The sequence below is a fragment of the Oncorhynchus kisutch genome, linkage group LG2 (genome assembly GCF_002021735.2).
Source record: "Oncorhynchus kisutch isolate 150728-3 linkage group LG2, Okis_V2, whole genome shotgun sequence".
Taxonomy (NCBI): Eukaryota; Metazoa; Chordata; class Actinopteri; order Salmoniformes; family Salmonidae; genus Oncorhynchus; species Oncorhynchus kisutch.
The window spans coordinates 49846667-49872950 of NC_034175.2; the positions used below are offsets into that span (position 1 = coordinate 49846667).

The following is a 26284-nucleotide window of genomic DNA, read 5'->3' on the forward strand; positions in this document are numbered from 1 at the left end:
ATATGGGGGTATTGGGATAGGCAGAGGATATGGGTGGTGTTGGGAGAGGCAGAGGATATGGGAGGTGTTGGGATAGGCAGGGGATATGGTGGGTGTGGGATAGGCAGGGGATATGGGTGGTGTTGGGAGAGGCAGAGGATATGGGAGGTGTTGGGATAGGCAGGGGATATGGTGGGTGTGGGATAGGCAGGGGATATGGGTGGTGTTGGGAGAGGCAGAGGATATGGGTGGTGTTGGGAGAGGCAGAGGATATGGGTGGTGTTGGGAGAGGCAGAGGATATGGGAGGTGTTGGGATAGGCAAGGGATATGGTGAGTGTGGGATAGGCAGGGGATATGGGTGGTGTTGTGTGACGACCCTCCCACTCTGTCTGCCGTATTCTCTCTTTGTTATTTCCTTATTAGGATGCTGGTGGGCGGAGTTGGGAAGGTCGTCAGCTACATGGGAAACACCTGGGCCCGGTGTCTCCCAGGATAAATAGACCTCTTCCCCATTCATGGAGGAGACTCTCTCCATGCAGACACTTTGATAGTTTTTGTTGTGTGTCTTGGTGGTTTTTGGTTGTTTGCCTTAGCACCTTTCAAAACCCTGCATTATCACATTCATGCATGCAAAACACTCACATACACTACTGATTACTGATTACACACACCATTGTATATTTTCCTTAGTTGCTTTAGTTAATAAATATATATTTTGTTACTCCTTATCTCCATGTTGTCTCCCTTTTGTTACGGGCTTTGAGCCGGTTCGTGACAGTTGGGATAGGCAGGGGATATGGGTGGTGTTGGGATATGGGTGGTGTTGGGATAGGCAGGGGATATGGGTGGTGTTGGGATAGGCAGAGGATATGGGTGGTGTTGGGATAGGCAGGGGATATGGGTGGTGTTGGGATAGGCAGGGGATATGGGTGGTGTTGGGATAGGCAGGGGATATGGTGGGTATAGGATAGGCAGGGAATGTAGGTGGTGTTGGGATAGGCAGGGGATATGGGGGGTGTTGGGATAGGCAGACGATATGGGTGGTGTTGGGATAGGCAGAGGATATGGGGGGTGTTGGGATAGGAAGACGATATGGGTGGTTTTGGGATAGGCAGAGGATATGGGGGGTGTTGGGATAGGCAGAGGATATGGGGTGTGTTGGAATAGGCAGAGGATATGGGTGGTGTTGGGATAGGCAGAGGATATGGGGGGTGTTGGGATAGGCAGAGGATATGGGGGGTGTAGGATAGGCAGAGTATATGGGTGCTGTTGGGATAGGCAGGCACTGAGTGACAGGGGTTAGAGGTACAGGACAGCAAGGGGCAAAGGGGGGCTGCTGAAGTCACCCCTTGGAGTTGCCATCCAAAGAGTGGACAAACACAGTTGAGCGGGTCAGATGACACACACACACGCCCACCCACACACACACCCTGGCGGCTCTCCACCACCTGGGTTCCATTAGCCCCCACTGGTAGCCTGTGACAGGGGGTGGGCCATTGGGCCGTGGTGACTAATGCCATCCTGGCCAATCCATAACCCCCCTCAGGGACAACTTGTGGAGACACCGCGTTTTGGGTCTAATTCTGCTGGTGATCACATTAAAGTTGGAAGTTTGTTGATTGCAAAATGGGTTCTGTGGCGCTGTGTGCGTCCGTGCGTGTGTGTGTAAGAGAGAAAGAGGGGGGGGGGGTGCTAGAGAGCGTGCTATGGAGTAGACGTGCTTTGCTAGAGCTCCGCTCCATTTTGAAACAAATTAGTATTTATCTTAACCTCTCACGACCTATAACTTCAAACAAATATGACAAAGGGAAAAGGCACCAAAAAAGGGGGCGCTAAACAAGATCATTTGAATGAGAGACAATGAACCAATTTCAACGTCGCCGACCCACGAGGAGTTAGCTGAAGAGGCTAGCTTCCAAGAGATCCCCACAGAGCCTACGCAAAGTGACATACTGGCTGCCATAAACTCACTAAGTAAGAAGGTGGACACAAGGCTGGCTGATATCTCAAAGAGTATTGGGACTTTGGCCGAAACTGTGAAGGCAACTCAGAGAAGGGTCCATGAGGTTGAGCAGACGACAGTCGGTCACGAGGCCAGGCTACAGGACATAGAGAAACAGTGCGCAACGTTCAAAAATGACAACAAAACCCTGAAAGCCCGACTGGAAATGCTCGAGTCACATTCAAGATGCCAGAACATCTGAATATGTGGCATCCAGGAGGACACTGAGAAAGGGAAACCCACTGAATTTGTCTCGGAGCTGATACCGGCCCTGCTGGGGAGTGAACACTTCAAAACGGCCATCCTGATCGACCGTGCACACAGATCTCAGGCAACGAAGCCGGCCAAGGGCGGGCCACCAAGGCCATTCATTGTATGGCTGCACTATCCCCAGACCAGGGACCTCATCCTCAAGCTGGCTAGTCAAAAGTTCCCCCTTAACTTCAACGGAGCCAGGGTGTCTTTCTACCCAGACCTTACCTTGGAGGTGAGGAACCAACGGAAAGAGTATGATGAGGTACGCAAAAAAATGCAGGGTGGCCAACATCTGATATGGATTCCTCTTCCCAGCCCGGTTTAAGGTGACAGTCAAAGGATCAACACGTACGTTTGACAACCCAAAAGAGGCCGAACTGTTCTTGACAAGCAAGCTCCCTGGCTGAGGATACAGAACAGCTGTGTCAGCCGGCTAAATGACCAAATACAGGCCAGGAATGTGTTTGGATTTCCGGCCTATGTCTTTTCGATTAGAAGATCAGAATGATAGGTGAGATGTTGTGGCTAATATAGCATTGTTTGGCACATCATGTTTTAGCGCCACTCACCCCCTAACGTGAGAGTTAAGTGTTAAGTGTTATTTAGTATTAGTTTATATGCGGAGCATCTATAGACGACGAGTTAGTTCAAGCTGTATGTCTAGACACCCTAAGGTTTGTGTGTTAGCCAAGGAGTGCTTCGTTTGGGGAAGTCACTCAGTAAAGGGACGGGAGCGGGGACGGGGGATGTGTTTTATGTTCACGTTTATTATTAGTACAGGTGGCATGACAAGCTCCCGCACGGCGGGGAGTTTTGTATGACAGCAACAATTTGCTCTAAAATAAGAAATGCCACATAGTGACAGAGCACAGAGTAGACCAGGTGGAATAAAGATAGTCAGCTGGAACTATAATGGCTTAGGGCATGTGGTGAAACGAGCTAAGGTTTTTTCTCATCTTAAATCACTGGGTGCTGACATAGTGTTTCTTCAAGAAACTCATATTAAACGCTCCGCTCAGGCCAAGCTACGAGTCGTCTGGATCGGTCAGATATACCAGTCTAACTTTGATGCAAAAGCGAGAGGGGTAGCAATCCTGATAAGGAAAAACATTCCGTTTGTTTACTCATCCTCGATTTCAGATCCTATGGTCGGTATATTATTGTGGCGGGTACACTGAATTCGAAACCAGTATCCTTGGTCAATTTATACTTCGATGATCCATTATTTTTTCAAAGGGTATTTAAGGACATACCAAATATCTTGGACTTTAACTGTACGTTAGATCCTCTTTTAGATAAACAGCTATCAAGGTCACTTCAACAATCAAATGCCAGTGCCTGTCTAAATACATTGATGACAAACCTTAACATTGTCGATATTTGGAGACTGACGCACCCAACAGACAGGGATTACTCTTTCTTTTCATCAGTTCATAAATCATATTCCAGAATTGACCATTTTTTGTTGGACTCCAAACTAATTTCAGCAGCTGAGTCGGTTACCTATCACCCTATTCTAATTACGGACCACTCTCCTGTGTCCATGGTGCTGAAACGCGACAGTGGCGCTTAGACGCATACCTGCTGAAAGATTTGTTGACGACTCCACGCTTTGGGAATCTCTAAAGGCTGTGATTAGAGGTTACATTATTTCTTATACATCAGAGAGGAAGAAACGCGTCGATACTAGGCTGAGAGAAATTGAAAGAGAGTTAGGGGAACAGGAGAACGTTTTTAGGACGAATTCCTCGTATACAGTCCTTGAGAAGATCACAAAGTTAAAATATGAATACAATACCATCCTTTCGAAATGGGTGGGCTCTTTACTTGCTAGAACGCAACAAAGTTACTTTGAACTGGGTGACAAACCACATAAATTATTAGCAAGACAGCTAAGGCATGTACAGGCATCTAGAGCTATTCACAAAATAAAAGACAAGAAGGGTAAAATAGTAACAGATCCGCAGAATATTAATAAATGCTTTGCGCAGTTTTACTCAGAGCTATACCAATCAAAATGCGATGCTACTGATCCACAAACTATGGAACGCTTTCTCGCTGAATGTGAACTTCCTAAACTAGACAGGGGGGCAGCTGCTGCACTCGATGCAGGGATAACTTTAGAGGAAATTAACACAGCGATAGCACAATTTCCAAACAGCAAGGCCCCTGGGCCCGATGGATATGTAATAGAATTCTATAAGAAGTACTGCACCAGTCTATCTCCACTTATGTTGCGAATGTTTAAACAATCCAAAGAAAATGCCAAACTCCCGTAAACACTGTATGAGGCTACAATAGCACTGATCTTGAAAAAAAGATAGAGATTCCATGGAGATGTCGTCTTATCGCCCCGTGTCGTTACTCCCCATAGAAAACAAAGTGTTGACAAAGATATTGACAAACCGATTGAAAACATATATTTCCGACATCATAGACCCTGACCAGACAGGTTTTATCCCGGGCCGACATATATACTACAATTTGAGACGCCTTTTCAACGTAATGTATCACGATCATAAGGTTGAGGCAGTGGTAATAGCTCTTGATGCAGAGAAGGCGTTTGATCGGATTGAGTGGAAGTATATGATGTCGGTTCTGGAGCACTTCGGGTTCGGAAAGGAATTTATTAATTGGATAAGAATTATTTATGCACACCCAATGGCGTCCGTGGTAACCAATCAAGAAATGTCGCAGTCATTCCGCTTGTTCAAGGGGTGCCGACAGGGGTGCCCTATTTCACCTGCTCTCTTCGCTATAGCCATGGAACCCCTTGCTACTCGCATTCGGGCATGTGCCGATATAGCTTCTGTTAAAATAAAGGACACACAGCACAACATTTCCCTATATGCAGACGATGTTCTTTTGTTTTTGTCCAAGCCTAAAACTTCTATTCCACCCTTACTTAACTTGATAAACACATTTGTCTCCTTCTCTGGCTACAAGATAAACTGGCAAAAAAGTGAGTTGATGCCAATATCACGGCCTGTGGATATGCAATTTCTGCAATCTACCCCGTTTAGAACAGTGATGGACAAGTTCACAAGCCTTGGCATTGTAGTGACAAGAGACCTTGATCAGCTATTGAAAGCGAATTGGGACATGAAAATATATCAGTTTAAACAAAATATAGATTTTTAAAAACTCTGCCTATCTCCTTGGTTGGTCGTATAAACGCTATTAAAATGGTTGTCCTACCCAGGTTTCTTTACCTCTTCCAATGTCTACACAATTTCATACCACAAAGCTATTTTAAGAAACTGGAGTCAATAGTAACACCATTTTTATGGGATAACAAGGCAGCCAGAATTTCAAAGAAGCATTTATGCAAGTACAAGATAGAGAGGGGCTTTGGCCTTCCTCACTTTAAACTGTATTATTGGGCTGCTAATCTGAATATTGTGTCTTTCTGGCGGGAAAATTCACCTGCAATGAGACAGAAGGATATGCCTGCATGGCTTTTGATTGAGCAGGCCTCCTGTCAACGTTCCTCACTCCCTGCACTTGTTAATAGCCCATCATATGTGGAAAAATCCACTTATGACTCTAACCCAGTCATTTGTCATACGCTTAGGATCTGGAAACAGATTAGGTATTTATTAACATACCCACTGTATACATTGACTGAATCATGCTTTCCACCCCGCATTGGATGATGTGGTGTTTTCACAGTGGAGGGAGAAGGGGCTCACAACAATTGGTAATCTATACATAGATGGTCAGTTAGCTTCATTTCAACAATTACAGGGAAAGTTCAACATGCCAACAACAAATTTTTTCAGATACCTCCAAATCAGGAATTTTGTAAGGACACATATCCCACAGTATGGCATGAAGCCAAATAGTCCTACATTAGACAGCTTGATCCTTGTCAAACCCCATTCAAAAGGGTCGGTCTCTAGACTGTATGATGTGCTACAGGCCCACATAGAGGTATCCACAGACACCATTAAAAGGGCTTGGGAACAAGAATTTGGGTCAGAAATCTCAGATGAGGACTGGGTAGAAGCTCTCAGGAATATAAACCACAGTTCAGTGAATGCCAGACACAACCTTGTACAGTTTAAGGTGATACACAGGTTACATTACTCAAAAGTGAAACTGCATAAAATATTCCCGGACACCTCACCACTGTGTGAGAGGTGCAAGCAGGATGGGGGGACGTTGACCCACTTATTCTGGACATGTCCTAAGTTACATGTTTACTGGGCTCTCATTTTTGATTACTTATCTAGAGCCGTTGATAGAGTTCTAGCCCCAGACCCATTGACCGCTCTGTTTGGTACAGTTGATGGGACCTAACTCTGACCTAAACATCACAGACGAGCAGGAGGGACCGTCTGACGTCATTTCCGGTCACAACTTGCAGGCTTGTTTTCGAGTTGCTGTGCGTTTTGTTGCCAACCTGTTTCGCTACCTGACAACTTTACGGTTTTCACTTTTTAATTACCGTTCGTTCATATATTTATTTATTTATTCCTCAACTTTTTCACTCCGGACGCTTTATCTGGACACGATTCGTCAGGACCTCCAACAGCCGAAGCTAAGTAGTAACATTAACATGATGCCTTCTAATTGCAGCCGCTGTACTCGCCTTACGGCGAGGATAGCTGTGCTGCAAGCCCAGCTTCAGACGCAATCGTTAGGCAAGGGTAATTTCAGTGTAGGAAAGGATGAAACAGCGTCTGTGGCACCAGTAAGTACAGATAGTAGTGTAAATCCCCTGGCACAGTCCCCGCAGCCGGACAACTTTCTCACGGTTTCTGGAAGGAAATGCTGTAGGAACGCTCAACCGGTGTCGCTCATTCAGCCGACAGAAACTTTCAACCGGTTTTCCCCATTAAGCAGCGGGTCGGAGTCAGAGGCCGATTCTTCTCTGGTCTCTACTCCTCCCGTTACGGGGTCTGAGACGCCGAAGCTTCCCACCATTAGCTCTGACAAATTGAAAACTCTAGTCATTGGCGACTCCATTACCCGCAGTATTAGACTTAAAGCGAATCATCCAGCGATCATACACTGTTTACCCGGGGGCAGGGCTACCGACGTTAAGGCTAATCTGAAGATGGTGCTGGCTAAAGCTAAAACTGGCGAGTGTAGAGAGTATAGAGATATTGTTATCCACGTCGGCACCAACGATGTTAGGATGAAACAGTCAGAAATCACCAAGCGCAACATAGCTTCTGCGTGCATATCAGCTAGAAAGATGTGTCGGCATCGAGTAATTGTCTCTGGCCCCCTCCCAGTTAGGGGGAGTGATGAGCTCTACAGCAGAGTCTCACAACTCAATCGCTGGTTGAAAACTGTTTCCTATCCTCCCAAAAGTTAGAATTTGTAGATAATTGGCCCTCTTTCTGGGACTCACCCACAAACAGGACCAAGCCTGACCTGCTGAGGAGTGACGGACTCCATCCTAGCTGGAGGGGTGCTCTCATCTTATCTACCAACATAGACAGTGCTCTAACTCCTCTAGCTCCACAATGAAATAGGGTGCAGGCCAGGCAGCAGGCTGTTAGCCAGCCTGCCAGCATAGTGGAGTCTGCCATTAGCACAGTCAGTGTAGTCAGCTCAGCTATCACCATTGAGACCGTGTCTGTGCCTCGACCTAGGTTGGGCAAAACTAAACATGGCGGTGTTCGCCTTAGCAATCTCACTAGGATAAAGACCACCTCCATTCCTGTCATTACTGAAAGAGATCATGATACCTCACATCTCAAAATAGGGCTACTTAATGTTAGATCCCTTACTTCAAAGGCAATTATAGTCAATGAACTAATCACTGATCATAATCTTGATGTGATTGGCCTGACTGAAACATGGCTTAAGCCTGATGAATTTACTGTTTTAAATGAGGCCTCACCTCCTGGCTACACTAGTGACCATATCCCCCGTGCATCCCGCAAAGGCGGAGGTGTTGCTAACATTTACGATAGCAAATTTCAATTTACAAAAAAAAAATGACATCTTCTAGTCATGAAATCTATGCAGCCTACTCAATCACTTTTTATAGCTACTGTTTACAGGCCTCCTGGGCCATATACAGCGTTTCTCACTGAGTTCCCTGAATTCCTATCGGACCTTGTAGTCATAGCAGATAATATTCTAATCTTTGGTGACTTTAATATTCACATGGAAAAGTCCACAGACCCACTCCAAAAGGCTTTCGGAGCCATCATCGACTCAGTGGGTTTTGTCCAACATGTCTCTGGACCCACTCACTGTCACAGTCATACGCTGGACCTAGTTTTGTCCCATGGAATAAATGTGGTGGATCTTAATGTTTTTCCTCATAATCCTGGACTATCGGACCACCATTTTATTACGTTTGCAATTGCAACAAATAATCTGCTTAGACCCCAACCAAGGAACATCAAAAGTCGTGCTATAAATTCACAGACAACACAAAGATTCCTTGATGCCCTTCCAGACTCCCTCTGCCTACCCAAGGACGCCAGAGGACAAAAATCAGTTAACCACCTAACTGAGGATCTCAATTTAACCTTGCGCAATACCCTAGATGCAGTTGCACCCCTAAAAACAAAACAAAAAATCTCATAAGAAACTAGCTCCCTGGTACACAGAAAATACCCGAGCTCTGAAGCAAGCTTCCAGAAAATTGGAACGGAAATGGCGCCACACCAAACTGGAAGTCTTCCGACTAGCTTGGAAGGACGGTACCGTGCAGTAACGTAGAGCCCTTACTGCTGCTCGATCATCCTATTTTTCTAACTTAATTGAGGAAAATAAGAACAATCCGAAATTCCTTTTTAATACTGTCGCAAAGCTAACTAAAAAGCAGCATTCCCCAAGAGAGGATGACTTTCACTTTAGCAGTGATAAATTCATGAACTTCTTTGAGGAAAAGATTATGATTATTAGAAAGCAAATTACGGACTCCTCTTTAAACCTGCGTATTCCTCCAAACCTCAGTTGTCCTGAGTCTGCACAACTCTGCCAGGACCTAGGATCAAGAGAGAAGCTCAAGTGTTTTAGTACTATATCTCTTGACACAATGATGAAAATAATCATGGCCTCTAAACCTTCAAGCTGCATACTGGACCCTATTCCAACTAAACTACTGAAAGAGCTGCTTCCTGTGCTTGGCCCTCCTATGTTGAACATAATAAACGGCTCTCTATCCACTGGATGTGTACCAAACTCACTAAAAGTGGCAGTAATAAAGCCTCTCTTGAAAAAGCCAAACCTTGACCCAGAAAATATAAAAAAACTATCGGCCTATATCGAATCTTCCATTCCTCTCAAAAATTTTAGAGAAGGCTGTTGCGCAGCAACTCACTGCCTTCCTGAAGACAAACAATGTATACGAAATGCTTCAGTCTGGTTTTAGACCCCATCATAGCACTGAGACGGCACTTGTGAAGGTGGTAAATGACATTTTAATGGCATCGGACCGAGGCTCTGCATCTGTCCTCGTGCTCCTAGACCTTAGTGCTGCTTTTGATACCATCGATCACCACATTCTTTTGGAGAGATTGGAAACCCAAATTGGTCTACACGGACATGTTCTGGCCTGGTTTAGATCTTATCTGTCGGAAAGATATCAGTTTGTCTCTGTGAATGGTTTGTCCTCTGACAAATCAACTGTAAATTTCGGTGTTCCTCAAGGTTCCGTTTTAGGACCACTATTGTTTTCACTATATATTTTACCTCTTGGGGATGTTATTCGAAAACATAATGTAAACTTTCACTGCTATGCGGATGACACACAGCTGTACATTTCAATGAAACATGGTGAAGCCCCAAAATTGCCCTCGCTAGAAGCATGTGTTTCAGACATAAGGAAGTGGATGGCTGCAAACTTTCTACTATTAAACTCGGACAAAACAGAGATGCTTGTTCTAGGTCCCAAGAAACAAAGAGATCTTCTGTTGAATCTGACAATTAATCTTAATGGTTGTACAGTCGTCTCAAATAAAACTAAAACATATCAAGACCATTTCGAGGACAGCTTTTTTCCATCTACGTAACATTGCAAAAATCAGAAACTTTCTGTCCAAAAATGATGCAGAAAAATTAATCCATGCTTTTGTCACTTCTACTACTACTACTGCAATGCTCTATTTTCCGGCTACCCGGATAAAGCACTAAATAAACTTCAGTTAGTGCTAAATACGGCTGCTAGAATCCTGACTAGAACCAAAAAATGTGATCATATTACTCCAGTGCTAGCCTCTCTACACTGGCTTCCTGTCAAAGCAAGGGCTGATTTCAAGGTTTTACTGCTAACCTACAAAGCATTACATGGGCTTGCTCCTACCTATCTCTCTGATTTGGTCCTGCCGTACATACCTACACGTACGCTACGGTCACAAGACGCAGGCCTCCTAATTGTCCCTAGAATTTCTAAGCAAACAGCTGGAGGCAGGGCTTTCTCCTATAGAGCTCCATTTTTATGGAACGGTCTGCCTACCCATGTCAGAGACGCAAACTCGGTCTCAACCTTTAAGTCTTTACTGAAGACTCATCTCTTCAGTGGGTCATATGATTGAGTGTAGTCTGGCCCAGGAGTGGGAAGGTGAACGGAAAGGCTCTGGAGCAACGAACCGCCCTTGCTGTCTCTGCCTGGCCTGTTCCCCTCTTTCCACTGGGATTCTCTGCCTCTAACCCTATTACAGGGGCTGAGTCACTGGCTTGCTGGGGCTCTCTCATGCCGTCCCTGGAGGGGGTGCGTCACCTGAGTGGGTTGATTCACTGTTGTGGTCATCCTGTCTGGGTTGGCGCCCCCCCCTTGGGTTGTGCCGTGGCGGAGATCTTTGTGGGCTATACTCAGCCTCAGGATGGTAAGTTGGTGGTTGAAGATATCCCTCTAGTGGTGTGGGGGCTGTGCTTTGGCAAAGTGGGTGGGGTTATATCCTTCCTGTTTGGCCCTGTCCGGGGGTGTCCTCGGATGGGGCCACAGTGTCTCCTGACCCCTCCTGTCTCAGCCTCCAGTATTTATGCTGCAGTAGTTTATGTGTCGGGGGGCTGGGGTCAGTTTGTTATATCTGGAGTACTTCTCCTGTCCTATTCGGTGTCCTGTGTGAATCTAAGTGTGCGTTCTCTAATTCTCTCCTTCTCTCTTTCTTTCTCTCTCTCGGAGGACCTGAGCCCTAGGACCATGCCCCAGGACTACCTGACATGATGACTCCTTGCTGTCCCCAGTCCACCTGGCCATGCTGCTGTTCCAGTTTCAACTGACCTGAGCCCTAGGACCATGCCCCAGGACTACCTGACATGATGACTCCTTGCTGTCCCCAGTCCACCTGGCCATGCTGCTGCTCCAGTTTCAACTTCCACCTGACTGTGCTGCTGCTCCAGTTTCAACTGTTCTGTCTTATTATTATTCGACCATGCTGGTCATTTATGAACATTTGAACATCTTGGCCATGTTCTGTTATAATCTCCACCCGGCACAGCCAGAAGAGGACTGGCCACCCCACATAGCCTGGTTCCTCTGTAGGTTTCTTCCTAGGTATTGGCCTTTCTAGGGAGTTTTTCCTAGCCACCGTGCTTCTACACCTGCATTGCTTGCTGTTTGGGGTTTTAGGCTGGGTTTCTGTACAGCACTTTGAGATATCAGCTGATGTACGAAGGGCTATATAAATAAATTTGATTTGATGGGAATAACCACGAAGGGAAAGCTGTCTCTCTTTGTACTCTATTAGCCAAAAGGCTCATATTGCAATTTTGGAAACTGGAGACTGTACCCACCTTTGAAATGTGGTTACGGGATTTAGGGAATGTAATACATATGGAAAAGATTCGATACAATACCTCCAATAGAAGTTCAATGTTTTACAAAAAATGGCAGCCGATACTGGATAAATGGTCGAGTCCCGCTTCATAACTGGGTTGACGATCTGCTGCTACTCTGTGCTGTACTCCACTCAATATTATTTTTGGCTTAACTACACTGCTTGTAATGACTATATGCTGTCTTCTTATACATGTACCACCTAATAGGATGTTGTTTTATTTTGTGTGTGTGTGAGTTAAGTTTTGTCCTCTAAATGGGCCATCCCATTCAACAGGACAATCAATGGCATTGTTAGTATTGCTGTCTTTTTTATTTGATTTTTTATTGTAAAATAATAAACATATTATAAAAATAAAATAAAACGAGAGAAAGAGAGAGCGATAACACACACAGGCACACACAACAGACTTCATTTCAGTTCAGTTGGTTCAAATGTACACCGCTCAAAAAAATAAAGGGAACACTTAAACAACACAATGTAACTCCAAGTCAATCACACTTCTGTGAAATCAAACTGTCCACTTAGGAAGCAACACTGATTGACAATAAATGTCACATGCTGTGTTGCAATTGGAATAGACAACAGGTGGAAATTATAGGCAATTAGCAAGACACCACCAATAAAGGAGTGGTTCTCTGCAGGTGGGGACCACAGGCCACTTCTCAGTTCCTATGCTTCCTGGCTGATGTTTTGGTCACTTTTGAATGCTGGCATGGTAGCATGAGACGGAGTCTACAACCCACACAAGTGGCTCAGGTAGTGCAGCTCATCCAGGATGGAACATCAATGTGAACTGTGGCAAGAAGGTTTGCTGTGTCTGTCAGCGTAGTGTCCGGAGCATGGAGGCGCTACCAGGAGACAGGCCAGTACATCAGGAGATGTGGAGGAGGCCGTAGGAGGGCAACAACCCAGTAGCAGGACCGCTACCTCCGCCTTTGTGCAAGGAGGAGCAGGAGGAGCACTGCCAGAGCCCTGCAAAATTACCTCCAGCAGGCCACAAATGTGCATGTGTCTGCTCAAACGGTCAGAAACAGACTCCATGAGGGTGGTATGAGGGCCCGACGTCCACAGGTGGGGGTTGTGCTTACAGCCCAACACCGTGCAGGACGTTTTTAATTTGCCAGAGAACACCAAGATTGGCAAATTCGCCACTGGCGCCCTGTGCTCTTCACAGATGAAAGCAGGTTCACACTGAGCACGTGACAGACGTGACAGTCTGGAGACGCCGCGGAGAACGTTCTGCTGCCTGCAACATCCTCCAGCATGACCGGTTTGGCGGTGGGTCAGTCATGGTGTGGGATGGCATTTCTTTGGGGGGCCGCACAGCCATCCATGTGCTCGCCAGATGTAGTCTGACTGCCATTAGGTACCGAGATGAGATCCTCAGACCCCTTGTGAGACCATATGCTGGTGCGGTTGGCCCTGGGTTCCTCCTAATGCAAGACAATGCTAGACCTCATGTGGCCAGAGTGTGTCAGCAGTTCCTGCAAGAGGAAGACATTGATGCTATGGACTGGCCCGCCGGTTCCCCAGACCTGAATCCAATTGAGCACATCTGGGACATCATGTCTCGCTCCATCCACCAACGCCGCATTAGGAGGAACCCAGGGCCAACCGCACCAGCATATAGTCTCACAAGGGGTCTGAGGATCTCATCTCGGTACCTGGCGTTGCACCACAGACTGTCCAGGAGTTGGCGGATGCTTTAGTCCAGGTCTGGGAGGAGATCCCTCAGGAGACCAATCGCCACCTCATCAGGAGCATGCCCAGGCATAGTAGGGAGGTCATACAGGCACGTGGAGGCCCCACACACTACTGAGCCTCATTTTGACTTGTTTTAATGACATTACATCAAAGTTGGATCAGCCTGTAATGTGGTTTTCCACTTTAATTTTGAGTGTGACTCCAAATCCAGACCTCCATGGGTTGATAAATTTGATTTCCATTGATCATTTTTGTGTGATTTTGTTGTCAGCACATTCAACTATGTAAAGAAAAAAGTATTTAATTTGAATATTTAATTCATTCAGATCTAGGATGTGTTATTTTACTGTTCCCTTTATTTTTTTGAGCAGTGTATATTGCTAATTGTCACCAGTTCCCTTGTCTGGAGATAGTCAAATTTAACAATCAAATAGAAATCTGTATCTATTGGCAAAACAGCTTCAATTGAGATGGACAATGGACAACATGCCCACCACTCTGAATAACCTCTCTGTCATAGAACGTTTCAATTACGTCATAATGGACCTCCAGTAGTGAAAAGATGGGGTCGATAGATTGACTGTGCACATGTCAACATGCCTGTGTCTTAGATAATTAGGCAGATATGAGTTATGGGCCATAACTATAGAGATGGACCTTGGACTTCAGTCACTGACTTAGAGAAAGTGTTGGTAATGGAAATGACAGGTGAATGAAACTATCTGCTCCATAAACCTTTGAACAGGTGGAGTGGTACACACCTTGGTCACACATCCTGTCATTCACTTTGTAACTCCAATTACTTACAGTAACTATTTGAACTTTACCGAGAATATAGTGGCTCCGGTGGCTTTGAATTATACCAATGCCCTCAATATGATCTAACGTTACTGGGGTTGTAAATTCATACAAAAGTATGGTCTAATTATATAAGGAACTCCATATCACCTGAAAAGGTTACCCTGCCCTGCAGTAGTAGGGTAACAGTGTATTTTCTTTGCACTAAACAGCACAAACCTAAACTATAGAGGTTGAACAATGTTATATTATCTATGACCTAAACTACATGAAGTGTGACAGAATATCATCAAAATAGAGCTAGGCTACAACTTCCTCAGTTAGACATCAGTGGATGTTGTTGCCCAAATCACCTCCTCTCCTTCGGTCCTCCCATTTTTTCTGTCTCCTGCAAGCTGCTTTGGCTTTTCTAAATCACACAGACGTATTATTCGGCTTTAGTGAAACCACTCTCGTTTAGACGATTCGGTGCTGGTGATAAGCTACACGTGATATCGTTTTATCGGTGAAAATAAAACCAAAAGTGGATTTGTTGACAATTCATCGACGTTTGCAACAAAGTAGCCGCTCGCGCAGAGGAGTTGTCAAATGTAACTTTTTTCCGTTAGTTTTTTTCAAGAGGGAACGAGAGCTGCACGCTCCAGACGCACGTTTCGTTTCAAAATAAGTTTTTACAGAAAAATAATATTCTCACTGTACAATTGCCCCCCAAAATAAAAAATAACAGTGATTATCCGGTGGCACTCAAACGGATTAATAGCGTCTCCGGGGATGGAGTAATCCCGTTAATTTAATAGCAAGAACAAAACTGTTTGTATAGCGGAGCGGGCTCTTCCCGTCACCGTGCACGGGCAGTTTGAGCTGGATAGCCCACCACAGCACTATGGGCTGCGGATTGAGGAAACTGGAAGACCCGGAGGACAGCAGCCCCGGGAAGATCTACTCCACTCTGAAGAGACCACAAGTAGAGATCAAAACCGACACCGTTTACGAGTATGTGCTACTGGATTTCAGTTTGGAAGGTATGCATTTGGGTCTCACCTTGATACATTAAGTATAATACTTAGGATATATTATAAACAATGTTTCTTTAGATATTGACGAGGCTATGAACGAAAGAAAAACATGAATGACTATTTTCCTCTGAAATAACCTGGGTTAGGTGCTTTTCAAGCTTGTCACTATTTTGACTATGTATGGATTTTGGTTTTTGAACAGTGGTTTACAAACGGCAGGTTTGTTTTTCAAATAGGCTGCAATGGTATTTCATGTGGCTGATGTTAATTGGAACACTACACGTGTGCAGTGGCTCAGGTCCTCTCTCCTAGCAACAGTGCTGTCATTTTCTCGTCCAGAGAAATAGGTCGAAGTTTTCTCTTTACCCCTTTCTTCCAGTGTGTTCGCATCTATGTGAAAGGAAAAATACCTTCCCTTCTGTCCTAATCTCACAGACACCTGCCACCACATTATTATATGATTTCTGATCATCTGAAAGTGCAACAGCATCCTTTGTCAGAATGCAGTGTTTTTGGTGTAATCTCTACAACATGAGGGAGCTTGGGACTGGTTGATGTACCAATGACCTATTTGGAAGGGAAATAATGCTAACATTTGTTTAGCTAGAAGCCAGCCATGTAAACAGTGGTGTATTCCACTTTAGATGGAGTGTTGTTAGTTTAGTATCTGGTAGAACCCAAATAAGGGCGTTGAACCCATATAACCGTGTTCAACCCCATTCCCTAATAAATACTTGTAATGTATTTCACTCTGTAGACTGAGGCTCCCTAGTGTGAGTCGCCACTATCTCTCTCACTGTGCAGCCTCTGTCCTTATGGTTAGGCCTATGAGCTGTAGATATGAGGATGTGGTTATGTCTACATGGGTTATTGGGTTTGGGCTTGCAGAATAATGGACACAGTAGAAAGTGGCTGGGCTCCCAGTTCAGGGGTTTGGAGTAAAGCCCACTAGTTGATACAGTTGATACAGTCACTCTTATTCTACAGCACAACCCAGCCCTTATCTGGACAAAGCCTAAATACATTTATGTATATATTCTCAATAAGTGTGTACGTGAGTACGTAAACTGCCTCACCTGCCTCAACAGTTTAGTGACCTTAGTTTATTTTGGAGGTAAGCAGAAAGTCCTGGGTTTCCTCCACACCAGCCAAATCCTGTTCACCTGGATTTAGGAGTCCCTGTCTGTGTAGGCTGGTAGTTGTGACTTCCACACCAGCCAAATCCTGTTCACCTGGATTTAGGAGTCCCTGTCTGTGTAGGCTGGTAGTTGTGACTTCCACACCAGCCAAATCCTGTTCACCTGGATTTAGGAGTCCCTGTCTGTGTAGGCTGGTAGTTGTGACTTCCACACCAGCCAAATCCTGTTCACCTGGATTTAGGAGTCCCTGTCTGTGTAGGCTGGTAGTTGTGACTTCCACACCAGCCAAATCCTGTTCACCTGGATTTAGGAGTCCCTGTCTGTGTAGGCTGGTAGTTGTGACTTCCACACCAGCCAAATCCTTGTCAAGAAAAAAAACAGCCTCATAGACATGATTGAAATAATGAAGTACTGCTTAATGTAAATATCAAATGATATGTACTACTGTGTACATATTAGGACTGTGGTTCATGTTGTCAAGTTCAACTCTAAATACTGTATATACTGTAGATGTATAGACAGCCTGAGGGTCTGCAGGTGTAGAAGCACTGTGGCTAGGAAAAACTCCCTAGAAAGGCCAGAACCTAGGAAGAAAAGTAGAGAGGAACCAGGCTATGAGGCGTGGCCAGTCCTCTTCTGGCTGTGCCGGGTGGAGATTATAACAGAACATGGCCAAGATGTTAAAATGTGCATAGATGACCAGCAGGGTCAAATAAAAATAATAGAATACCTCTGACTGCACTGTAAGCTGCTTTATAGGCGTGTATAGAGACCCGCACACTGACGGTTGAGTAGCAGGCGCACTCCAAGAGGCTGGAAATGAAAACAATATGATGCTTATAATTCGACATGACTCTCAAGGGTTTAAAGGTGCAGCCAGACAGTACCTACTCCTCTGAATGCCTCTAGGTACTGCTGTATTGTGTGCCTGTCTGTGCTACACCTTATCAAAGCATTACTTGTCTTAGTTCTTTATGAGAAGAGCTTAGCCACATTTGATTGACATTTGATGCTTGCTATAGGTACTATACCTTCCCAAGTCAAGTGTGACTCCCATGACCTCCAGTACCCGGGTATTTCACTGGATAGGTGGCTAGGTTGACTGCTTACTACCATGTTCTCTCCTCCATAGCCTCTGAGCCAGATGTTTCAGTGTGAGGCAGAGCCAAATGGACAGATTAATAAAGATTAGAAATAGCGTCCTTAATCATCCATCTTGGATCAGTTTCATTGCTGTTCTCTGCTTTATGCCAAACTAGTGGGATTTAGCTTCAGTATTGACATTAGTGTTAGCATCAACACTGGACCTGCCTGAAGATTGGGGACTAGTTAGAACCCACTACATGTTCCCTCTTCTCTCCCTCACTTCTCCTTGAAACATTTCTGGGACACACACACAACCTCTCTCCTAAGCCATTTGCTGGCTGCATCTTCCCTCACATGCACACCCCCACCCCTCAGCCCAGTAGCAGCCCAGCCCAGTAGCTTGGCCTCCTTTTAAAGCACCATTACTCCTCCCTGTGGCGGAAGCAGAGGCCAGGGGCATCACATCAAAGTGGCTAATGTCTAATGGCTAAAGCCTCACATGCTGATTAGTTTAGCCCCGCAGTACAGTCAGTGTGGATTGAGGGAGGAAGGGAGGGCTGGAGAGCTCAGCTGGACCAAGGACAGAGGCTGGACGGCAGCCCGTGAAGAGGGGGGGGCAGAGTGGGCCTCACACTGTTGATCCACAGGGGCTCTACTGGGCTGAGTGGGGGATGGAGAGATGTAAAGGGGATGGCTGGATGGGTGGCTAGATGGATAAATTAACTGGCAGAGGGGTGACAGGTCGAGAGATTGGATTTGTGGTTGGACAGAGGTGGCTAGAGAGATTAATAATTCAAGCTGGATGGGAGGATATTTGGTCTGTGACGATATTTTTTCCACGGCAAAAATGAAAACACGAAGCAGATCTAACTCTTTGGTCCTTTAAACACCTGCTGTATGTAGCATATTGTGTGCTATAGCTTGGAAAATAAATACATGTGACTCTGGATGACAACATGATGTTTGCAACATTATTGGTGTTTTCCTAAAGAAGTTAAATCCGCTTTGTGTTTTGTTTTCTTGCCATGATACTAACGAGTATGGAGATACTGGTGTCGTCCCGGCCCTAGAGGATATTAGTTGGATAGGAGGATAGATTGAAAGATTAAAGGATTTAGGGATGAGGGATAAGTGTATCCAACCACCCAGCTATCCTAAAATATTATGACTCTTCTCTTTCCAAGGTTGTTTACCTCGATTGACAGCTAGGCCTGGATTCTCATCAGCCTCCTGTTCTTAGTAGCCTGGACCCAGATCTATTTGTGCTGTCTTGCCAACTCATATGGTCATTCTTACGCCAATGGCCGTAGGAGTTGGCAAGGTGGCAGAAACAGACCTGGAACCAGGCTAGATGTTGGTATTTGTCTGTATGTGGCAAATTAATTTTCGCCTCACCTGGACCATATGAGGATGTAATTCCAGAACAAATTCAACGCAACCTCAATATACTATAATCTCTCTTCTTCTCTTTCTCTCTCTGTGTTAATCTGACTGGAACCAGACCCTAGAAAATGCTGGATTATCTCTGATTATAGAGTTTATATTACATTTGGAGGAGACTACAAGGGCAGTGGTACATTTCAAACCTGGCTGATGTAGTGATATGGTTTAACACACTGTGAAGAATCAATTCTGCTCTGTTCGGCTAACTGGAGTTTCCAGTGAAGTCGCAGGGCCCTGATTGGCAGAATGGTCTATTTATTTTATTTCACCTTTATTTAACCAGGTAGGCTAGTTGAGAACAAGTTCTCATTTGCAACAGCGACCTGGCCAAGATAAAGCATAGCAATTCGACACATACAACAACACAGAGTTACACATGGAATAAACAAAACATACAGTCAATAATACAGTAGAAACAAAGAAAAGAAAGTCTACATACAGTGAGTGCAAATGAGGTAAGATAAGGGAGGTAAGGCAATAAATAGGCCATGGTGGCGAAGTAATTACAATATAGCAATTAAACATTGGAATGGTAGATGTGCAGAAGATGAATGTGCAAGTAGAGATACTGGGGTGCAAAGGAGCAAGATAAATAAATACAGTATGGGGATGAGGTAGGTATATGGGCTGGTTACAGATGGTCTATGTACAGGTGCAGTGATCTGTGAGATGCTCTGACACCTGGTGCTTAAAGCTATTGAGGGAGGTAAGAGTCTCCAGCTTCAGTGATTTTTTTTTTTTGCAGTTCGTTCCAGTCATTGGCAGCAGAGAACTGGAAGGAAAGGCGACCAAAGTAGGAATTGGCTTTGGGGGTGACCAGTGAGATATACCTGCTGGAGCGCGTGCTACGAGTGGGTGCTGCTGTGGTGACCAGTGAGCTGAGATAAGGCGGGGCTTTACCTAGCAGAGACTTGTAGTTAACCTGTAGCCAGTGGGTTTGGCGAAGGGTATGAAGCGAGGGCCAACCAACGAGAGCGTACAGGTCGCAGTGGTGGGTAGTGTATGGGGCTTTGATGACAAAACTAATGGCACTATGATAGACTGCATCCAGTTTAAGTAGAGTGTTGGAGGCTATTTTATAGATGATATTGCCGAAGTTGAGGATCGGTAGGATGGTCAGTTTTACGAGGGTATGTTTGGCAGCATGAGTGAAGGATGCTTTGTTGCGATATAGGAAGCCGATTCTAGATTTAAACTTTGATTGGAGATGCTTAATGTGAGTCTGGAAGGAGAGTTTACAGTCTAACCAGACACCTAGGTATTTGTAGTTGTCCACATATTCTGAGTCCGAGCTGTCCAGAGTAGTAAATGCTGGACGGGCGGGCAGGTGCAGGCAGTGATCGATTGAATAGCATGCATTTAGTTTTACTTGCATTTAAGAGCAGTTGGAGGCCACAGAAGGAGAGTTGTATGGCATTGAAGCTCGTCTGGAGGTTAGTTAACACAGTGTCCAAAGAGGGGCCAGAAGTATACTTAGGAAGAATCACCAGCAGCAAGAGCGACATCATTGATGTATACAGAGAAGAGAGTCTGCCCGAGAATTGAACCCTGTGGCACCCCCATAGAGACTGCCAGAGGTCCGGACAACAGGCCCTCCTATTTGACACACAACTCTATCAGAGAGTAGTTGGTAAACCAGGCGAGGCAATCATTTGAGAAACCAAGGCTGTTGAGTCTGCCAATAAGATTGTGGTAATTGACAGGGTCGAAAGCCTTGGCCAGGTTGATGAATACAGCTACACAGTAATGTCTCATCGATGGCGGTTATGATGTCGTTTAGAACCTTGAGTGTGGCAGAGGTGCACCCATGACCAGCCCTGAAACCAGGTTGCATAGCGGAGAAGGTACAGTGGGATTCGAAATGGTCGGTTATCTGTTTGTTCACTTGGCTTTCGAAGACCTTAGAAAGACAGGGTAGGATAGATATAGGTCTGTAGCAGTTTGGGCCTAGAGTGTCTCCCCCTTTGAAGAGGGGGATGACCGTGGCAGCTTTCCAATCTTTGGGGATCTCAGACGATACGAACGAGAGGTTGAACATGCTAGTAATAGGGTTTGCAACCATTTCGGCAGATGATTTTAGAAAGAGAGGGTCCAGATTGTCTAGCCCGGTATAGTATTTAGCTAATGTAATGATTTGTTAACAGAGGCCTTGGTAATCCTATTAGGATAATCCTTTCCACTTTACATGAGATCTACACACTCTGTCCTCATGTTTATTCCTGTAGTGTACGGGCAATTTCACCAGTGGTGGCTCCTCAGCAGAGGAAGGGGAGGACGAACATTAAAACCATTAAATATATTCACTAAATATATTCACGTCGCCAAATAATTTATTAAAACACACTGTTTTGCAATGAAGTTCGACAGTAGCCTCAATAGCACTCTCTGGGGCACCACCATGGTGTAGCTGGAGGACAGCTAGTTTCTGTCCTCCTCTGGGGTACATTGACTTCACTATAAAACCTAGGAGGCTCATGGTTCTCACCCCCTTCCATAGACTTACACAATAATTATTCCAACTTCCAGAGGACGTCCTCCAATCTATTGGAGCTCTTGCAGCATGAATGGTCATGTTGTACACCCAATCAAAGGATCAGAGAATGAATCTAGAACTGAAAGCATGAGCTACAGCTAGCTAGCACGTCAGTGCATAAAATGTGGTGAGTAGCTAACTCAAAGAGGGAGAAAGACAATAGTTGAACAGTGTTTAACAAATTCGTTTCTTAAAAAATGAAGGAGAAGCGAGAGCGAGAGAGTTAGCTAAAAAAAAAGAATATGTTTTAACTTACTTAGCTAACAAATGCAGCTAGCTGGTTTAGCCTACTCAAACACCAGCTCAAACAGAGAGGGACACGATGTTAGCTATGGCTATCCAACACTGCAAGTCAAGGTAAGCTTTTGGTTATAGTACTGTATTGTCAACTGGGCCTTGCTGGTTTAACTGCTAAACTGCAAGCTGTACACTACTGAATGATTGTAGCGGGTTTACTAACATGTTAGTTTTAGTCGCTATGTTGACTATGACGTTAGCTAATGTGGTGACAACGATGTAGGCTGTGTGTAGCGGTTATGGTTTGAAGGTTTGGCTTGGAAAGTTTTTTTGCCTGGTCACAGTTGTGCACTGAAGTCCACAAGTGAAGGGAAAAGGTGAGAGAAGTATAGCACGTAGATTTGAGAAGGAATTATACAAGGAGCAAGGTGATCATGCTGTTTGTATGTGGCTGAACGTGAACTGTGTTTAAAAAAAAAAAAAAAGTTGTACCTTTTTATTTAACCAGGCAAGTCAGTTAAGAACAAATTCTTATTTTCAATGACGGCCTAGGAACAGTGGGTTAACTGCCTGTTCAGGGGCAGAACAACAGATTTTTACCTTGTCAGCTCGGGGGTTTGAACTTGCAACCTTCCGGTTACTAGTCCAACGCTCTAACCACTAGGCTACCCTGCCGCCCCGCTTGCGGATGATCAAGGGTGTATTCGTTCTGCTAATTGTGTTGACAAACGCTTCTTAAACAGAAGTAAACGGAAACAAAATTGGGATAAACATACCTGAACGAGCAACAATTTGGACTAATGATTATACCCTAGATCAGCTAGATGCAGGCAAGAGTGTTTAAAGCGGTATTGAATGTGTCACTGTCTGTCACTTTGATTATTTAAAAAAAACATTTCGACCTGTGCACCTACATTGTAAACTTTAATTTGTAGGCTACGTTGTAGCAACCTCATGATGGGTGTAGGGAAAATGTAGTAGCCTAAATCTATCGACATTACATTGAGCTGGGTTAATGGAATATGAATAATTCATCCATTCTATGTAATAGAAAGCCATAATCCTAAAAAATATATATATTGTCCTCCCTAATCTAAAATGGCACCAACCGCCACTGAATTCCACAGTAACAGGATTACGGTTTGAAGAATGTTTTTGTTAACTTGATTTTAAAGTTTTCAACTATACTGAAACTATACTGAACTATACTGAACAAACTATACTGAACAAACACATAAATGCAACAATTTCAAAGATTTTACTGAGTTACAGTTCATATAAGGAAATCAGTCAATTGAAATGAATTCATTAGGCCCTAATCTATGGATTTCACATGACTGGGAATACAGATATTCATCTGTTGGTCACAGATACCTTAAAAAAATGGGCTTCACAATGAGCCTCAGGATCTCGTTACAGGATTTCTGTGCATTCAAATTGCCATCCATAAAATGCAATTGTGTTTGTTGTCCATAGCTTATTCCTGCCCATACCATAACCCCACCGCCACCATGGGACACTTTGTTCACAACGTTGACATCAGCAAGCCGCTCGCCCACACGGCACCATACATGTGGTCTGCGGTTTTGAGGCCGGTTGGACGCGCTACCAAATTCTCTAAAACGACGGAGGTGGCTTATGGTAATTTAAATGTTAATTTCTCTATCTCGCAACAGCTCTGGTGGACATTCCTGCAGTCAGCATGCCAATTGCACAAGTCCTCAAAACTTGAGACATCTGTGGCTTTGTGTTATGTGAAAACAAAATCTCATTTTATTGGTCCCAGTACAAGGTGCACCTCTGTTTAATCAGCTTCTTGACATGCCACACCTGTCAGGTGGATGGATTGTCTTGGCAAAGGAGAAATGCTCACTAGCGGGGATGTAAACAAATGTGTGCACAAGATTTGAGAGAAATAAGCTTTTTGTGCGTATGGAACATTTCTGGGATCTTTTATTTCAGCTCATGTGGACCAACACTTTACATGTTGTGTTTGTATTTTTGTTCAGTGTATATGCACAAGGACTACTTTTAACAATTTCCTCTGCAGATGGGAACTTTGTTAAAGGAATTATGATGAAATCTCCCTCGGGTAACCACGTTTTTCCAAAACTCTGTTAAATATCCGCTCCGGGCCCTCCCGGGTGGCACAGTGGTTAAGGGCGCTGTACTGCAGCACCAGCTGTGCCATCAGAGACTCTGGGTTCGCGCCCAGGCTCTGTCGTAACCGGCCGCGACCGGGAGGTCCATGGGGCGACGCACAATTGGCCTAGCGTCGTCCGGGTTAGGGAGGGCTTGGTCGGTAGGGATGTCCTTGTCTCATCGCGCACCAGCGACTCCTGTGGCGGGCCGGGTGCAGTGCGTGCTAACCAAGGTTGCCAGGTGCACGGTGTTTCCTCCGACACGTTGGTGCGGCTGGCTTCCGGGTTGGATGCGCGCTGTGTTAAGAAGCAGTACGGCTGGTTGGGTTGTGTATCGGAGGACGCATGACTTTCAACCTTCGTCTCTCCCGAGCCCGTACGGGAGTTGTAGCGAGGAGACAAGATAGTAGCTACTACAACAATTGGACACCATTAATTTTTTTTAAATTAAATATCCGCTCCGACTTAAGATTCAAAGATGTCTGCAGAAAGACTGGGGTGTCAGCTATGACATGGCATCTTCACTTTGAAAAATCTCTTTTGGTTATTGAAGTGAAGTGGATTTACACCTGGTAACGGAATTACATCATGGGTCCCTGGTCTGTACTACACAGAAATTCATAATTATGAGGAGAAATGCATTCTCATGTATCACTCACTATTATAATGTACTCTACTGTGCTCTACTCATTATTATAATGTACTCTATGGTGCTCTAGTCACTGTACAGTACTGTGCTCTACTCACTATTATAATGTACTCTACGGTGCTCTAGTCACTACTGTGCTCTACTCACTATTATAATGTACTCTACGGTGCTCTAGTCACTACTGTACTGTGCTATCCAAACTTGTGAAACATGATATGACAGGTTCAGGTTCAGTCATGTCTGTCTGTGGATGTTAACATCAAGGCCCTGGTGGACTGACCAAACTACTTTTTAATATCCACGGACATCCAGTGTTGGTCGGTGCTCAATGGGTGAGGATGCTGGTTAAAGTAAATGGAAAGAGAGGGGGCTCACGGGTAGGTGTCAGTAGGAGCTGGGAGAGGTGACATTATTAACTGGAGATAGAGGCAGGTGACCCAACTGTGGTTGGTGAGCATTTTGATTTCCCATTGTAGCTAGGATTACAATGGGATGGTATATTACTGGAACATTTTGAAGCTTACCAGTAAACTACCAGAATTTTGGCATCTTTCAAAGATTTGATGTAATCTATCACAATACATCTAGTGGCCCTTTTGGGTACATCAGATTGTCACAGGTTTCTGTAACACTCTCTGGTCCTCTGTGTGGACTTATTACATGTAACATATGTGAAATAATTAAATAAGATATTCTATATTTTTGTGACAAAGCTTAACTTTAACCTAAAATATAAACCATCAACTTAGTGAATTCCAATGGTGTTTAATATAAGGGTTTCAACATGAATTCCCCTTTTTCTACACCTATTTATTTTTACTAGGTCAATAAGGCACTGTACATTAGTGTCTACACCCACTTTTTGGGGGCATTTTGTTGCATTTTAAAGTGGAATGGAAATATATTATATATTAGTTGTAAAAAAAAAAATACTCCATGGTGTCACAGTGAATATTGTTTAGATTCTTTTTTTATATATTTTATTTTTTACAAATGTAATAAAAAAACAAAATAACTAAAATATAGTCGTTGCATAGGTATTTTCCCCCTTTTGTTAAGGCAAGCCCAAATTAGTTCAGAAGTACAATTTGGCATGACAAATCACATAAGATATGTGGACTCTATACATTAATAGGGGTTGACATGATTTTTGAATGACCACCCCTTCGTCTGTCCCCCATAGATACTGTACATCTGTACGGTCCCTCAGTCAAGTATTGAATTTCAAGCACAGATTCAACTACAAAGACCAATGAGCTTCATAAAGCCTCATAAAGAAGAGCAATGATTGGTAGATGGGTAACAATAACAAATCAGACATTGAATATATCTTTAAAGTGGCAATCAGCAGTTGAAACAATAACAAAGTGTTAGGGATGAGGTTGGGAGAAAAAAAACTCTCAAATTCATAGCCAGAGCTATGGATCCAAGGACTGACCAGCCATGATATCAAAATTATAGTTCTAAGCATTTTTTGAGGCTATACTGTGTCTGCAAACAAACATTGGAGTAAAACAAGCATCTATTTTGGGTTCTGTAACAGTTG

The 26284-nt window shown here is 44.4% G+C and overlaps 1 protein-coding gene across 2 annotated transcripts in view; it reads left to right on the forward strand.

Moving 5' to 3' along the window:
* The first annotated feature begins 14806 nt into the window (after positions 1-14806).
* LOC109867883 (raftlin-2) overlaps positions 14807-26284 on the forward strand; it is a 30130-nt gene continuing 18652 nt past the window's right edge. The window contains exon 1 of one of the 2 annotated variants that reach the window (XM_020457192.2): positions 14807-15516. In XM_020457192.2, the coding sequence (XP_020312781.1) occupies positions 15378-15516 (139 nt within the window). In that variant the 5' untranslated portion in view covers positions 14807-15377. The remainder of the gene's footprint in view (positions 15517-26284) is intronic. The other variant, XM_031796562.1, reaches the window with a different exon arrangement.